Source organism: Coffea eugenioides, chromosome 6 (genome assembly GCF_003713205.1).
Source record: "Coffea eugenioides isolate CCC68of chromosome 6, Ceug_1.0, whole genome shotgun sequence".
NCBI lineage: Eukaryota > Viridiplantae > Streptophyta > Magnoliopsida > Gentianales > Rubiaceae > Coffea > Coffea eugenioides.
Genome location: NC_040040.1, coordinates 3,023,153 through 3,041,118, shown reverse-complemented (window position 1 = coordinate 3,041,118; position 17,966 = coordinate 3,023,153). Strand labels below are relative to the sequence as shown.

The 17,966-nt window shown below is 40.8% G+C and overlaps 2 protein-coding genes across 2 annotated transcripts; both read right to left on the bottom strand.

The window, feature by feature from the left end:
• Positions 1 to 4,560: 4,560 nt before the first annotated feature.
• Positions 4,561 to 9,550, bottom strand: LOC113774533 (uracil phosphoribosyltransferase). Its single transcript, XM_027319071.1, has 12 exons — positions 9,337 to 9,550; positions 9,132 to 9,224; positions 8,829 to 8,907; positions 8,454 to 8,512; positions 8,120 to 8,197; positions 7,839 to 7,920; positions 7,484 to 7,532; positions 7,234 to 7,295; positions 5,401 to 5,468; positions 5,218 to 5,273; positions 5,086 to 5,133; positions 4,561 to 4,989 (listed from the first exon to the last, which is right to left on the bottom strand). Exons 1-12 carry the CDS (start codon positions 9,517 to 9,519, stop codon positions 4,938 to 4,940), a joined length of 909 nt encoding a protein of 302 aa, XP_027174872.1. The 5' UTR covers positions 9,520 to 9,550; the 3' UTR covers positions 4,561 to 4,937.
• A 2,641-nt stretch (positions 9,551 to 12,191) lies between these two features.
• On the bottom strand, positions 12,192 to 15,595 carry LOC113774534 (PRA1 family protein A1-like). The gene is made up of 8 exons (XM_027319072.1): positions 15,130 to 15,595; positions 14,666 to 14,706; positions 14,413 to 14,491; positions 13,989 to 14,075; positions 13,790 to 13,878; positions 13,608 to 13,679; positions 13,386 to 13,510; positions 12,192 to 12,671 (listed from the first exon to the last, which is right to left on the bottom strand). Exons 1-7 carry the CDS (start codon positions 15,285 to 15,287, stop codon positions 13,407 to 13,409), a joined length of 630 nt encoding a protein of 209 aa, XP_027174873.1. The 5' UTR covers positions 15,288 to 15,595; the 3' UTR covers positions 12,192 to 12,671; positions 13,386 to 13,406.
• Between the last annotated feature and the right edge of the window lie 2,371 nt (positions 15,596 to 17,966).

The following is a 17,966-nucleotide window of genomic DNA, read 5'->3' as shown; positions in this document are numbered from 1 at the left end:
GATTTTGTCCGGATTAGCTCTCACCCCTTCCTTGAAAATCATGTAGCCCAGGAATTTTTCCGACCTGACCCCGAAGGTGCATTTATTGGGGTTTAGTCGCATCCGTGAGCTTCGAAGGACATCGAAAATTTCCCTAAAGTCTGCGATGAACTGCTCCTGAGTCCGGTTTTTCAACAACATGTCATCCACGTAAACCTCCATATTTCGGCCGATCTGGTCTTTGAACAGTTTATTAACCAACCTTTGGTAGGTTGCGCCTGCATTCTTTAGTCCAAACGGCATGGTGACATAACAATAAGTGCCGTTCTCAGTGATGAACGAGGTTTTCTCTTGATCCTCCTCATCCAGGGCTATTTGATGATACCCCTTGAATGCGTTCAGAAAACAAAAAATCTCGTATCCCGAGGTTGAGTCCACAAGCTGATCAATCCATGGGAGAGGGTAGCAGTCCTTTGGGCATGCCTTATTTAAGTCAGTGAAATTCACGCACATCCTCCAAGCTCTTTCTTCCTTCTTGACCAGCACTGGATTAGCCAGCCAGGTCGGGTAGTAGACTTCCTTCACGATCTTGGCTTCCAACAGCTTGCCGACCTCACTCCTAACGACCTCGGGTGCGAAGTTCCTCTTCTTCTGTTTCACAGGTCGGGCGTTAGGGTCTACGTGTAGCTTGTGAACCGCTAGCTCGGTGGGGATCCCTGGCATGTCATCAGCACTCCAAGCAAAAATCTCCGCATATTCCGTTAGAAGGGATTCTAGAGAGTTTCGGGTCTGTTCATTGAGGCAGGTGCCGACCTTGACCGTGCGCTCAGGTCGGTCAGGCCGGACGGGCTGCTCAATCAGCCCTTCATCCGTCTCTAGTCTCTCTCTTTTCTCCATGGGCTCCCAGGGCTCTAAGCAAGCAGTTTGAGTTACCAATTTCTCCTTGCCCTTGAGAGTTGCAATATAGCAGGCCCTAGCCACCTCAGGATCTCCGAGCACCTCAGGTACCCCAGCTGGAGTAGGAAATTTTATGCTGAAATGCAAGGTGGAATAGACAGCCCGGAGGGCGTTCAGAGTGGGCCGTCTCAGAATCATATTGTACGATGAGGGTTCTTTTACCACCGCGAAATTTACTAGCACCGTTCGGCACTTTGGCGACACCCCCACCGTGGCCATGAGAGTTATCATTCCCTCTGGTCTCACCAGGGGGCCAGCAAAGTCGATCAATGGAGTCCGGACCGGGACGAGCTGTTTGTCCTCTAGCTGCAGCTCTTTAAAGGTCTTGTAGTACAGCACGTCGATGGCACTGCCATTATCGATGTATACCTTCTTTACCTTGTAATTGCAGGTGATGACCTCTATCACGATAGATTCGTGGTTATTGGAGACAAAGGCACTGCATCTTCTGGTCCGTAGATAATCTCCTCGTACATTTTAGCCGTTTGCTCGAGCTTTCTCCGATGGGAGGGGGCGGTTGTGCCGCCGAGTTGTATGACTATCCCCTCCAACCGGTCCTCCTACAATAGTATTGATCACCCCAACCAGATTCTGAGCTTCCTGCTCGGGAGTTCGGCCACGAGGCCCTTGAGGTCGGTCACGGGGGTAGCTCAGGTGATCTGATTTGGGCCTCGCCCGTCGCTGGTCAACCCGTTCGTCACGTATGAACTGCTCAAGGTGGTCTCGTCTGATCAACTTTTCAATGTCCTTTTTGATGTGACGACAATCCTCCGTATCGTGCCCCACATTTCGGTGATATGCACAGTACAGGCCCTGATCCCGTCTGCTTTTGTCCCCGACCCTTGTTGCTCCATCACCGTAAGGACCCAAGCTCAGGGCACCGTGAGGGAAGTCCAGGGCTTATCTCCCCCCAGGGGTCGACTCCTAGGCAGGCGGTCATAGGTATTCTTTCGCCCTTGGTCACGTCGCACGTCTCCCTGGTCGGCATTCTTTCGGCGTTTGTCGTCCCTCTGCCTTTCCTGCGCGCTCTTCGAGCGATTGGCTTCCTCAGCGTTGGCCTTCTCGTGAGCTCGGTCCAGCATCTTCCGAATTGACTTGGGAGGTCTCTCTACGAGCTCAATATATAACTTCTGCTTTCGCAGCCCGTTGATGAAGGCGGCCATGACCACCTTGTCGTCTCGGTCGCGGACCTGGAGGGATTCATTATTGAATCGTACCATGTATTCGCGTAGTGACTCCTCGGGCCTTTGCTGGATAGTCATGAGGTGAGCAGTGCTTTTAGAGAAAGCTCGCGAAGAAACGAACTGTGCTGAGAACAGTCGTGCGAGCTGAGTAAAAGACCGGATCGACCTGGGGGAGGTCCCTGGAACCACTGCCGGGCCTTTCCCTCTAGGAACATTGGGAAAGTCTTGCATCTGACTGCATCCGCGGCAGTTTGCAGGCGCTTCGCCTGGGGCTTGGGGCTCCCTGTTCGGGACTCTGACAGCTCTACTCCTTCTACTCCCTGGACCTTAGGTTCCTTGTCCTGATGACCTCCCGACTGCTCTTTGAGGTAGTTCATGATTGCCTCGAAGGTGGGCAGGTTTTTCGCCACCGTCTGAACCAGCTGTTCAGGCAGGATTCGTGAGAGCCCCGTCCCCTCTTCCCCAGGAGTTGGACCCCGAGGGGGGTTCTGGGGGCCACTTCGTTCGGTCCCCTTGGATCCGTCAGCGTTCCTCTAAGACCTAGTCCTTGGCATGATTCGCGAGAGAAGAGTTATACGTGTTTCCCACAGACGGTGCCAATTGATGCGACAGCCAAAGACGCGATTTGAGCTGAGCTGCTCCTCGCCGGGTTGGCTGAGTGCAACCGGGCTGAGAGGGAAAATCGAGCAAGTAGACCTGCAGAGAAAGTACAACGGCGGGACCGGAGTCCCCGGATTACCTCCGACGATCAAGTCAGTAGAGCTTAAGAATGGGGTGACAGTATAGAGCACTGTAGATGGCGTACCTTGAGTTGTCGAGTAGTGATATATTTATAGGTTTAACGTGTAGTAGTTTCCATGTAGAAGTGGGTGTCCCCTTAGGGTTCGGAGTCTTCTTAGGGTTTGGCACGAAAGTTCCTGAAGATTCGGAGGTGGCGGCCCACCAGGCCCATCCACGGAGAGGCGGCGGCCAAGACTGAGCTGTCCTCCCTTACTCCAAACTGATATACCAGGGTTGCGGGATCTCTATTGCCGACCTGGGGTGTGCCGTCGGCCGAGCTGACGCGTGTCACGCGTGGGTTTGCCCCACTACACCGACGTTATCGTTAGCAGTCGTTTACTGCTACCTTCCAGCGTTCAACCCCGTCAAAATGAGAATTATTACCGGTTTACCTGAATTTAGGAATGCAATTTGGTTTGGAAGGAAAATGTGATTTACTAATAGCGCAAATTACACTTTACTTCCCTGTGATTTAGTATTTTTGTACATGACCCTCCTATGATTTCAAAAATTATACATAATCCCTTCATGGTTTGGATTAAAGTGTCAAAGTGATAGAAATAGTCATTCGTAACGAAACTTTTAAAAATGTCAAAATTATACTTATAAATACATAACACACTAACTCCATATGATTTTATATTTTACCATATGACCTCCTTATGGTTTAATAATTTACTATCTAACTCCCTTATGATTTTTAAAATTTATACATAACCCCCCTTGATTAATAAATAATTTTCAACTTTATATCAAGATATTTTAGGTGACTACATTACGAATGATCATTTTCGTTACTTTGACACTTTAATCCAAATCATGAGGGGGTTATATATAACTTTTGAAATAATAGGGGGTTATGTAAAAAAATAGTAAATTACAGGAGGATAAAGTGTAATTTGCCCTTACTAATAAAGTAGGAGTGCAAAATATAAAGTAGGAGTGCAAATAAAATTTATTATCGATGTTCTATCCTGGGAAAAAAAAAAAGGAACATTGTTGTGAAAAAGATTATTACCATTACTATCAACCACCATCTTAATTCGTAAGGACAGGATTTTCACATCCACATCTACTGTCTATACCACTGGAAAATCTTCTATTTCCATGCATTATTGTTTTCTAAACTGTGCTTTACCGTGACGGGAAGGCTACCAATTGGTGGCCCTACTACACCTTCTTTTATTTTGCAAATCATTTTTTGCAAAATATATTAAGGGGATGAAGTGCAATCCATATTTATAGGAATGCCATTAACAATGCTCTAATAATAGGTATGCTAGATTCAAATTATTCTAGCTTAGATGTAAGGCAGCCAAGCACTCCCCTTTATATTTTCCATTATTGTGGTAGGAACACAAACTCAGTGAGGAAAAATAAATGGATCAATCTACCAGCAGTTACTAATGACCCGCAAATTAGGACGGCTCTTCAAAACTCCCAGTCATAATCCTCATGCAATATCATAGTTTTACTATAAAAAAAAAATAAAGGAAGCAATAAAGGCGTGAGGGTGCATTTAAATGTTGAACTATGTTTAGGATTCGGTACCGCAGAAAAACGTGTCATCCAGCATTGCTATCGCCAGAATATTGGTTCAAAAAATTGATAGTCAAAATCATTTACTGCAATAGTTTGATGCTTGAAGAATTCCAACGTGTACGAGATACGCTCAAGAAAAAGATGTTTTTCTTCCCAGTCATTTAAAGCAGTGTGGATCAAAAACCTAGACAACAAATCCGGAATTATGATACTATAACTTTACGCTGTGGATGAGTCTTTTAAAACTTAGAAGGGGCTACAATAAAACTGAACATACTATCGATACAGCAGGAGTCCCATTTCGACATTCCGAAAATCGGTTTACCTCTTCGAGTCCATGGCCCTGACAGCCTGTTCAAGGAATGATTTTCAACATCGGATCCAAGTATCCATTCAATCAACTCCTAAAGGAAACTCACTACATCTCCACAAGTGTTCAAAGCAGGAACATGCAACTAGAACCAAACTGCACCAGAGACTATTGTATCTCTCAGTTCATGTGCCAAAGCTACGGTCCCCTGCATCTCCAAGTCCAGGAATTATAAACCTGAAAAAGCTCAAACAATGTGACCGTAAACAAAGAGGTCACTGCTTGCGATGCTTCTTAAGCTAAAATCGAACTACAGTTCTCTAAAGTAATTACCCTTTATCATTTAAAGCGGGGTCAATATTTCCAGCATATACATGAAGCCTGAGAAACAGCAAAAGTCAGCAACCTGACAAATGACAGCAGTTACATTGCCTATTAACCAACCTTATCAAGACATGTCATTACCCAGGAAATTTCTCGCTGAGTTTCTGAAGTGCAGGAGGAGCAGCAACTGCAGCTACCTGAAAGGCATAATGTACCACATTGACCATGAAAATCTGCTGCAAGTTTGGATGAGGATGCATGGCTAAGCAAACAAAGAATCTTCCAATTCGACAACCCATGAAGAGTGCTTCTTCATCTGCTTACCACTTTAATTTGCTTATTGTCAACACCACGTTCCTTTATCAAGTTAAGAGCTGCAACTATTGTGCCACCTGTAATTTTTACACAGGCGGTTAGTGGAGAAGCCTGTACTCTAAATGCATAGGCCAGGAGATTATACTGACAACTAGAATTAGTGCAACAGAAGTATAAGGCAAATGATAGTTATCTATCTCCATGTGCAAAGGATTGTGAACTGGCAATGAAACTAACAAAGAACATTGTGTATGCTAGCATGGACGTCCACAGCAGTTCTGGATTAATTATTGTTTGGACTGAGAATCGACAGTCACATTCTTTAAGAAGCAGGAGAGGAACAGTATTAAAAGCACCATGTCATGTGTTCCGCCTAGAAATTCTTTAACCTTAGATGAAGATACATGCACTTAATATTAACCTAGGCAAAACTTGACACCATGACAAGAATATTTCACTTCTCAAACAGAACATTTTATGAAATACACTCATGTTAACCACAGCATATCAAGACCTGAATACCACGTAGGGATAAGTTCAACACCTTTTTAACTCCAGAATAAAGTAGCAATAGCCATCCTGGAGCAGCTAGGCGACAAAGAAAAATAAAAGACTATGGATGTCAAAATTGAGGTTCTTAGGCACATCAAAAAAGAGCTTTTGCTTAGGCTTAACCATAGTTTTCTGAAAAAGCAAATAGGGATGGCAAACCTGATCAGACATTACATGTTGAAACAACCGCATTTAACGATGAAACATTATCCCTACTAGTAGGGAATTTTTTTTTTTCCTCCCCCTTTAGGTAACAGTTAATACACTTATGATTGCTACAATCAAACGATCAAGGAAATTCTAATGCATGACATGGTAAGCACACATAGTAAAGTTCAATCAACAATTTAAATAATTTTCAATAGAGCAGTGAGTGATCATAATTATCAAATTGTAAGTTACGTTTGAGGAAAACTAGGGAGAAAAAAGCTGTAGAGTCAGGAACCAAGCTGCCTTTCCCACAATGAATCAAACTTTCTCTATTCATTATTGAATGTACATCATAGACATAAATCGTGTTACATGAACCATCTCCGCGTGTATAGTTAGAAGAAGTTGTTTTTCCAATTATTCCTTCAAAACCCCAAATCTCCCCCCCCCCCCAACCCAAAAGAAAGGAACTAATAAAAGACACCAATATAAGCACGAGGTAGAAATTATTGACACCTGGACATGGCCAATGAAACCAGTTATATCATCTAATGCAGTACAACAATGACAATGTTCATGATGAACGACTTAGGTTCCATATTTGACAAATCTGTCATGCACAGCTCCCGGGTTTACTAACTAAAAGGATATTTGATGCACTGGTATGACAACTGTGCTTCAAAAATCGAGAAAAAACCATTCATGAACTTCAGGGCCTTAATCAATAGGTTTCATATAAAGGATGACACAAAATAACCAACCAACTGAATTTCGTAAGAGTTAAGAGAGTTAAAAGACTGTTCTGCAATCCAAATTATAGTCTTCCCACAAATCTATCCAATCGAAACAATCTAATCTAAAGACTGTTCTGCAATCCAAATTATAGTCTTCCGATAAATCTATCCAATCCAAACAATCTAATCTTAGTTTTGAAGGCTCAAACCTCAAAAAGTGGACAGTAAGCAAATATATAGAGCTGTTTGTCCCACAATGAAACTCAAAGGTCCAACATTTTCTCAAGAGTGTTTATTTTGGAAATCAGAATATTCAAACATAGGATCTCTGACAAATATTTGAGAACCAAATTGATTTTGTTGAGCCAGATACTAAGCATTTGAATCAAACCAAAATCATAAGTACCTGTTGCAAGCATAGGATCTACGACAAATACTCGAGAACCTTCGGGAAATCTGTCAGGCAACCTGGCAAAATGGAAATCAACTTTGTCAGGACTTGCACCACCAGCACAGTGGCAATTATACAAGTAAAGAATCCAGAAAATCCAAACTGAAAAGCAAGATACCATTAATGCATTAGTGCCAGCCGTAAGAGACAAAAATTAAAAAGATGAAGAAAAAATCCCCAAGATTTTTTGTTATGGAATCCTTACTTGTTTAAGTATACAGTTGGCTGAAGCGTTTCTTCGTTTCTGCTAATCCCTTAGTTTGCAAATGAAAGTAAGACTGATTAAACAACAATAAAGCTCAAGTTCCATAACAATGTAAAGATCAACTAAAAGTCAAAACTTTGAAAAAGGACATTTTGTAACTCCTAAATGGTCATTTACAAAAACCAATAGACAAGTGATATTTATTAACAAAGTTCACTGTCAGAACACTTCAAAAATCTAAATGCACTAAAAAATTTTTGAGCAAATTTGTCTATGACCAAATATAAACAAAAAGTCAGTCAGAACACTGTATGTGATGAGCTAGACACTGAACAGTTTGGATGCCAGTCCTTACCCAGATGATATGTTTTGCTTGCCGGCAAAATTGATGATGCATGTTCAGCTAGGGCAAGGCCAGCCCTCAAGATGGGAACAACCTGCAAGAGAGATGAAGGGAGAAAGGTCAAACAAAAAAAATTAACATGTTGAGTTTCCAATTGTAACAAATGAGGCAGAATGCTACTATAAAAATTTTCTGAGGATTTGTCTTGATAACATGACTGTTCAAATAGATGACAAGATATATCCTAGCAAAGAAAGAGAATGATGCAGAAGCTAGGAAACTAATGTACTAACCGCTACAGGTTCCCTGGGGTCTATAAATTCAACAGTTGCAACACCTAGTGGTGACTGTATCTCCCCGGAAATCGTTGGCTGGCAGTGGTTAGACAACAGAACTGTAAGTCATCATACCAGAAGAATGAAAAAGAGAACTCTCAGATCAGCTACAAGATATTGAAGAAACAGATTAAATTCATATAAACAGCTCTCCCAGCTACCACAGGTGGTCCTCTTGAGATGTAACTTAAGCATCAAACCTTCCGAACTATAAATACCATAAACATTACTGCATTCAGAAGTATTTTCGCAACAAAAAGCAAGAGACAACGTGTGAATATTAGCTGCTGACCAGCCAGTCCCTTGAAGCTTCATACATGAGCAACCTCCCCAACTCAGCCATGGCACTCTCTACACGAACAAAATCAGAGTAAAACTAGTAAGCATTACTTTGACATGGTGAACCCAATTAAATCTTGTAAGTGAACACTCAAAAGGTCAGTGAATGTGACCAGCTATGTTAGTGGGCACACCAGCACATCAGCACAGTACGTGAAGTCAATCAATCTTGAAATATGGCTGCAATGACATTAGTACTGCCGGCTCACAGGTAAACAGGATTAATGCAGCACCTCCATTGTAATTGAAATAGAACAACACATATCCATGGAAATGGAAATATATTACAAACCAGCAGACAGAAAAAAGAATCCAGAAGTGAGCTTACTAAAGATTGGAGTTGGTGTATCCTCATTCCGCAGAACTGAAACCCAATGTTTTATCAGTGGATGGGGCGGAACAAAAACCTATATCAAATTACTCAAAAGATCGTCGAAATCATCATCAGTAAGCACAACATCAATTAAGACCTCTCTAGATATCAATAAAAGACAAACAATCAAGATACTACTAGTATTACCAGTATTTCTTTTTTAACCACATTTAAACTCTATCGGCAATGCAATCAATGTAGCACTCGAAAGACGTCCGGGAAAAAAATGCAGATTTAATGAATGAATAAAATACAAACCAGCATCCTGTCTTGAGAGATGGGTTTCTGCTCCGGCGTCGTTTGGCAGTCCATTGTTAAAGCCCTCCGCCGTCGTCTGCTTAAGGGAAAAACCTGCTAGCATTCAGGAATAAATGAAGGGGTTTTAAATTATATAAGAAGAGGTTTACGAAGAAAGAAGAAAAGAGGTGAGCAAGCATCAGTAAATGAGATCCTCTCATCATACCGTAATCGTAGCGCTAATAATACTTTGATTTTTTAAATGGTAAAGCGAAAGAGAAGAGGAGTGTAAAGAATTGGGTGAGAGGAGGTGTAGCTGACGATACGGTGGAAAGGAGGAGAAGGGGGAGGCACAGGGCGGGCAGCGGAGGAGCGGGGAAAAGTAGTAGTTATAAATGGGAACGGCCATTCGGGGAAGCCAAGCTATGGTATACTGAGGACTGAGGGTGATTAGAGATACGGAGTGTGGCGGCGTGTGTGAGCAGGGGGCTGCCCCGAGATACTTGGATGATACTGTGGGGGCGCCTCCATCCCATCTCCGCTTTATTCGTGCTTCGGCCCTTTCTCTTACTGTTATATTACACCTTCACCCCCAAACAGCTCCTTCTTCTGGTTTTTAATTCCTAATCCAATGAGATTTAAGCAACAGTCCGGAGTTTTAATTCAAGATGAGCGTGTTTGTATTTGTAATTTCGAGTATTATTCAAAATATTATTTGTTGATTTTTTGTTGACTTTCTAGCTAACAAAAAATGGTTGGTTTCGATTATTTTGAAATATTATTGTTTGGTTTTCAAATAATAATTTTAATTAACTGTACCACATTAGCTGCAGCATCCACTAATCCTCTTTTTATTTTTTTTACCCTTCCACCCTTCTTCTCACCTATCCTATTCTCAATTAATTGTCACACACTATGGATTCGAAAATTCTAAACCTGACAAGACAACGGTGATTAGAGCTTTCTCCTAATAAGTGGACTAACCCCGGTGATTAGCTTTCTCCTAATTTGCTGTTGTTGAACAATTGTGCCCAAAACTTTCACGTAATTAATGACGGAAGAATGATGGAAGAACAAGCTGCAGATTTAGCATACACACGAGTGACACGACACGATCACTAGGGTGCCAGGAGCCACATCGAATAGACGCGCCTCATCTCATTGGCATTTACCAAATCCATTTCGTTTCAACATCAAAACATATACCTTCACACAACTTATTAGTTGGCAATTAAACCTTTCTTAGATAGGAAATCACAAAAAGAAGAACCCATCAAAGTGTACTTTAAAAAGAATAGTAACTATTTCTGATTTCAAAAATTCAAACACCACCATAGCCACCGTCGCAACTAGAGCCACCGTCGCAGTCGAAGCAGCCGCTAGCTGTGTCTCCCGGTGGCCTAGGTTTGGTGTTAAGACAACAGCACACGAGTCCCACCAATAGCATGAATCCCGACGCTGAGGCTAATGCTTGTATCCATGCCCAACTCAAGCAGTATCCCATCTCTCTCTTAGTGCAGGATTCTGCCAAACGTACCTTCTTCCTCCTCCACTTTTCTTATCATCATCTTATACAATCAATTGCCACAATCGTTGGGTGGTTGCTCCGAATCCATGCCGCCCACACACACACACACATATGTATATATATATATATTCTAGTATATCAAAGGCATCCTACTCCAGACTGTGGATGGTGATAAATATTTGTATCAACAAAACGATACAAGGGGACTTGGAGAGGGAAAGCATCCAGTGGTGTCATTTATAGCAAGGCATTGCAGGCAACACGGGATCGAAATCATTTGGGGATAAACTGTGGGGCACGTGAGCTTAGCTAGAAAGAAGTCGATGAAACATGGGCCAGACTGTGAAATTTAGCAGCTGCGGTAATGGAAATCCAAGCACCTGAAAATCATATAGAATTTCTACTTTTCTGGATTCGTGCTTTTTCGTTATCAAGCTTGAGAACACTACGTGCCCAGCTTTTCTACTTCCTTTTATCATCATTATAACTTGGACACATCGAAAAAGCGAACTTTACTGTTGTAGCGGATTCCTCGCTAAAAAGAAATTCGGCAGATCTGATCATGGTTTATTCGTAAACCATACATGCACCTTGATTTGAGGTTACATGAATCCTAAGACATGATGTATCGTTGGACGAAGGCTAGGGACCAGAAAATGTGTCCCACGGTAAAGATGAAATCCAAATAGAGTGACGTGTACTGTTACTTTCAGTTGGTTTTTACAAGCTGAAAGTGAAACATGCAAGCGAAAACCATCCCTGGATTTCCTTTTCCCACGGCCACGCCAATGGCCGTTGGCACGCCAGCTAAGGTCCCAAGAATCTGCCCTTATTTCAATTGCGTTAAGATGTTTATGGAGCTCAACAATGAAACTATTAAAGTTGGCCCAGCGTTACATAGAATTCCCTCCACTTTCAAATTAAAAAAAAAAATATTAAAATCGGCCAAATATTAGAAAAATCTCTTAAAATTTTCTCCACTATCAAATTAAAAATTTGAGTCCTGAATTTGATAGTTGGAGCTGGAATGGGTGTAGAAAAGAATGATAAGTTAAAAAAGTCGAAGGAAAAAAAACTCAAAAAGGAGTGACAAGTATTGTATTTATTAACTCAACAAATCAAAAGGTTACCTTATTGCAGCGAAGCTAAACTTGACAGGCTGGCATACAACGGATGCTCATTGTGTCCAGCATTCTAGCTTAAAGGGGTGCTTTTCTAGGCAGATTTACTACGCTCGGCTTTGCTACGTCGTTTTGGAATTGGGGTTAGTCCAGCCAACCGCCGACTTGAGAGAGAATATGGAACTAAAGAGTAGACGTCCTCATGGAGGCCAGCAGACATGGTGGCATGGATTCCAAAGCACCAGAACTATGTAACAAAGTTGAAATAGGCTTTTCATCCAGAACCGACCACAGCAGTCACAAGATCTGGGAGATCACAGACGATTGAATGCAGTTATATGTTCATTAAAGTCCAAATATTCATGCCCCCTTTCTAAGGCAAGTAATCTCTCATCACTGCAACAATCAATTAAATTATCCGTAATACCAGAATTACTGAACAAAACGAAGTAATTATCCATAATACCAGAATTACTGAACAAAACTAAGTGTGCTCGACAATTTTACCAATACGAAGTACTGGCAGTCCGGCAGATTACAGAGCAACAAGGCATTACATGTGCACAGCATTGACGTAAACCGTTATGTTTCTAACAGATTCCTACTAACTGGATGATTGGAAAAAGAGCACCCTAGAAAATCTAGAATAGATTTCACCAAAGCATTCCAAGGATTCTGCAGTAAATTTTGCACATAGATCGCCAAAGATTTCTTAATATCCTATCATCGATTAAGCAGCCTCTTCAGCTAGATGATTTATGGAAAGATATACAACTTGCAACATCTGCAAAAGAGTTACATCAGAATCCAGCTGCCATGTTGCAGAAAACGATCAGACGTAGCACCAAGAATAGCAACCAACCCCACAAGTAGGAACAAGGAAGCTTTATCTTCACCAATGACATAAAGCCCCTAAACAGAAAACATAGACATATATCACAGAGTAGAAAAGAACAAAATACTAAGGAGAACGATCCTCAAACTATACAGAAGACATGAAAACTAGGCACATAAGAATCAGAATAGCATACAATTCAAAACCCAACCATAATCATCACTTGTCAGATTTGCAGAGCCACTATTAGGCCATTAAACACAGCCAAAAGCTTACAGATGCAAGAAAGAATACTTCTATTCTGTTCAAAGCTTTGGTACCGTGTGTCACAAGGCAAAGAATAATTCTTACCCAATTAGATTAACTTTCCCTAATCATACATTTGAAGGATGAGCAAATTGACTTCTCCCATAAATGCAAATTAATATAGATAACTTTGTTTCAGTTCCATATTGTTTGTGGAATTCGTTCAATACTTTTCACAATCGAAGAGTAAACCTTGACGAGTAAAAAACCATGCTAAATGAGAACATTATGGCCATAAATCCATATACAGCAACAATACATTCAGCTGACTTTGGAATATCCAATAGATCCATGTTAGGTTACCCAAGCTTATGCAACATTCACAGGAAATGTAAAATCAATTTACCAGATAAAAATAGTAAAAGGCATCAAAACATCAATCTGTGTCACTCTGTAATCAGAAAAATCAAATTAACACTGAAAACTGATATACAACTGCAATGACTATAAGGAATAATTCTCAGGGGACAAGGTAATGTTATTACCGTCCAGTAAATTTCAAAAAGCTACAGCTCACTGTAATTCCGCCAAACCGCACGAAATTCCTCTCGGAATGTGTTTAGACGAGCTTTCAAATTGGGTGTCCTAAAGCTTGCATGAAGGACAGTGGCTGACAAATGATAGTAGCAACAACAGGAAAATCAGTACAATGGCCACAGTAAGTTAAAAAATGAAAGGAAAAAGGAAATAGAATTTTACGATTTTACCAAGAAGGCCAATAGCAAAAGCCCATAACAGAGTTAAGAGGCCACAAGAAACAAACCAAAGGATGAAACTCACTGCACAAGGGCAAATCCGAATTATTAGAATGTCAATCACTCAAAGGCAAACCCGCAAAGATGGGAGACAGATACAGAAGAGGAGGGGTTGCCCATGAGCTTTCTCATACCAGTTGAAAACACCAATACAAACACCCAGCGTGGCCGCCCACATATATGAATTGTTCTCTTCGCTGATGGGCGTCCTCTGATAACAGGCCTGGAGATTACAGATAATTTAAACAAAGTACAGAGTGGTTACAGTTATAGGAGGACACATGCACAGGTTGCACATATAGATTCATGCACAAATACAGGCAACATACTTACGTCAGGGGAGGCCTCATTTTTGCAGCTAAATGAGGAGAAAACTGTCTCACAGTTCTTGTAATCTTTTCACTAAAAGTACCTGCAAAGCTGTACAACAATCCCAAAAAACATAAAAAGTCAATGATGCCAAAATGTTTGTCAACAGGCTCGCAAAGAGAGAAATACGAAATGATAACTAAAAAACAGTTATTTTACGCATGCGCTGCTCAATATTTCAACCCTCTGGATTTAATATCCCCTTTCAAGCTCAAACTATATACATATCTAAGAAAAATAGATTTAGGCAGTTTCTTGTTTTCCAAACTTTTTTGTTAACCTTATTATTCACTATTCAACCTTCTTTTCCCCTTGGAAAGGCTACTGATAATCTCGAAAATGAGCAAAGGTAAAGAATCCTCTACATACATACAATGTAAAAACATACCTGTCATTCAGAAAAGCGATGCTTAGAGCAGTCAACAATGCAGCAACAATAGCAAGTGGCCTCCTAAGAAATCCCAAACCTGCAAATGCACATACATATTGTAGTGAGTACCCATGGAAACACACGCACAGAAGTAGAATTAGCAAGCCACCTATAGAAACACACGCACAGAAGTAGAATTAGCAAGCCACTAAGTGGTTTTAACTATAGCCCCACTCAGAAGGAAAAAATAGCGATAGTTTCCATCTCTTACCAAGAATGACAGTGATCATTATAAAGTAATTCGTCCTATAGCTGCAAAACAAGGCAAAAACCAAAAAAGTAAATGAGCAGAATGTCTCTTCAAATCAAACAAGGCCAGCATCGAACAAGCACCTGTACATGTTCTTTATCTAATTCAGTCATAATACAACAGCCAATTAATACTCAAATTTTTTCTTCTCTCCGTAGAATCTAGCTCACTGGCACTCAATAGTTCGATAATTCTCTGAGTTTTAATTAATTAGGATTATTTCTGCTTCAAATAAATAATTCAGAAGATCGTATGCAGGACATGTTGCAACGAGATTCAGCTGAGGATAAGACAAAAATTTTGCAATTAATCACCAAATTCATTCAAATTAACAACTCAAATGGCGAAATGATTTATCCGAATTAGTTTTATGGCCTAATACGTCACGATTAATATCCTGTTATGACTCGAGAAAAGAACCATACTAGTAGAGATTGCACTTGAGGCGACTGTTCCATTTGGAGTACGATCGGGGGACAGTAAACCTAGAGAAGAATTCTGAGGGCGGCCGCGGCGGAGATGACCAATCGACCTCACGCAGAGCTTCGATCAGATCCTCTGCGGTTACGTTTCCCCAGTCCATTTGGCTTTGATCGAAGACGTGATGATGATTCAATCGAAAACTGTTTGCTCGAAACCCTAGAACTACAGAATATATGTATCTAACTCGGGCCTAGGAACAACAAACAGTTTGTCTTGGGAGATTTCGTAACTGTGGGTTTGGAATAAACAAGGATGCTTCTTTGAAAGAAAGGAGACGAATCTGTGAACTTGTCCTTTTTTTCCCCTCTCTTCGTTTTTGGGTTTTCTTTGTGGAGGAAAAAAGGTCGTTTTAAGGCGGAGGATGGCAAAGGAGCCGTCAGCCGTCAAAACAATGGCAAAAACTAGAAAATGTCTGAGCCCGGGTTCGAGCCGGGGGCCTATATTCCGTGAGACTAGTGTGATGACCAACTACAGCACCCAAACATGAGAAGCGAGAACGTTTTCACGGCATTTGCAGTCACACTCCACACCACAGGACTTAGAAAAGCTTGAGGGTGCAAATTCTTGATCGGAAATATTTAAATCGTTACGGTATATTTTTTATTAAAAAAAAATTAAATTGTAATCCAAAAATCCATGAAAGTTATTAGAAGGTTTTTTGGCAAAAAGATGATTAAACAGAACAATTAGAAGCCATTATAAGTTAGTAAATTTATGCAATTACCTTTAATAAATCGTTACTTTTATGAGAGTTAAAAAACTAGAAGATCACACCAAATTTTAACACAAGACCCTTTTGCGCTTGTCAAAAATAACTCGTTCTATTTGCATCTTGATTTAGTAGACAGATGCAAATTGTTGCTTTAATATTTGGGAAGTCAAATGCACTGGAAAAAAAACAATGTCAAGTGCACTGAAGAGAACTTCTTTTTGTTCGAATCTACAAGAGGGGCAACAAATCCATTTCCAAAATTCACTTATTCCATTCCTTAACATATAATTATGGGCATATTTGGATAGACTATTGTTTGCAACCCAATCCTTTTATTTTGATTGCATTATAAATATTACTGCTTTTTGCACACTCATGTATGTGTAACAAAGAGATGTATAATATTTATGATAAATGAATTTTTTATTACCAAAGCAAATTTAATCTCTCAAACTTCTTTCACATAACAATCGTTATAATATTTAATGTTAGTTATGTTGAAAGTAAATAGTTAAAGTAAAGCATGTTTTCAAGACACCTCTAACTATAAAGTTTTGGTAGTTAAAATAAAGGGCAAATTATCTAATTGGCCCTTTAACTCTTTGTCCAGGTAAAATTAAGCCCCTCATCTATTTTTTGATGACTTTAAGCCCTTGAACCTGTAAAAGTGGGAAACCGTGGCCCTTTTAGCCAGTTTCTCCGGTTTTGCAACCGGAGGACCAATTCACACGAATGCAAGTGTGCTTCTTCAAAGGGCATTTTTGTCCGCATATTCTAAACAAAAAGGGCACAACTCCTCCCTCCTTTCCATTTTCCGAACCCAACCCAACCCAACTGCTAGTCGAAACTTCACAGCAACAATGGAGTGGCAAGAGAAAATCTTTCCTACATTTTCCTTACCCATTTTCATCTTCCCTTAAGGATCTTTGCGGAGGGAGAAGAGCAAGAGAGAATCAGCACTGTCAGGTTTGGGTATCATCGAGATTGAAGCAACAAGGAGTGGCAAATCAGGCCGGAAAATCATCGACATTGAAGCAAGAGAGAAGTCTGAAAGGAAAAAAAAAGGGGGGAGAAGGTAAAAGCTTTGTGAAGGGAAGGAAAAAATGCGCAAATATCGCGGTCCTCTGCTTCGTACTTGTCGTTGTGGTAAAGTCACGAAGATGATTACTTCTTGGACTGATAGAAATCCAGGAAAAAGGTACGCCGTTTGCTCAGAAGAAGTTGGTGGCTGCGGGTATTGGAATTGGATTGACGACGAGATGTGCCGTCGTTCTATTGAGCTGATACCAGGCCTTCTAAGGAGGATCAATGCAACAGAAAAGCAAAAAGACGAATTTGAAACTGCAGCCGCGAGATCCGAGGCAAAAGCTGCCAAGTTGAAGGCAAAATTGAGAGAAACAGAGAAGCAGCTGCGGTGGCAAAAATGGTTGAATAAGTTCCTTGTAAGGGTTTTTGTGGTAAGTTGGTTGGTTGCTGTAATAATGGTGCTTACAGAGAAAAAAATTGCAGGTGGAGTCTCTCTTGGGATGCTCCAAATTGGGAATAAATGTAATGGGATTATGCAAATTGAAGATGATACATGAAGGGCAGTGTGTAAGTGTAACATATTGCCATCGGTACTGCCAGTTTTGAGGACCATGGATGGAGCAAATGGATCTATGGTGTATGATGCAGATGGTTAGGGAGAAGTATATTGTATTGTTTAGCTTAAACAAGTCTTTGTTGTACCCACAGATTAGTGTAAAAGCGTGGTTGAACCCAATCAATGCTAACTGTAATTTTCGGCAAGTAATGTGATGAGAATTATTTATCCCAATTCGCATGTCATGGGCTTTGTTAGATGTATTTGATTTATCTAGTCAACAAAAACTGCTATACCAAACCATACAAATATAAGATAGCAACTGCATAACATTAGAATATAATTAGCAAAAGGAAATTACAATGATGTTTGCTTGTAAATACAGTCAACAATCACTTTCATAGGAAACAAACAAATACACAAAAAGCAGTGACATGTGTCCATACTGCTAGATACCAAGCACATGCACATGCTTTGATTCCCCA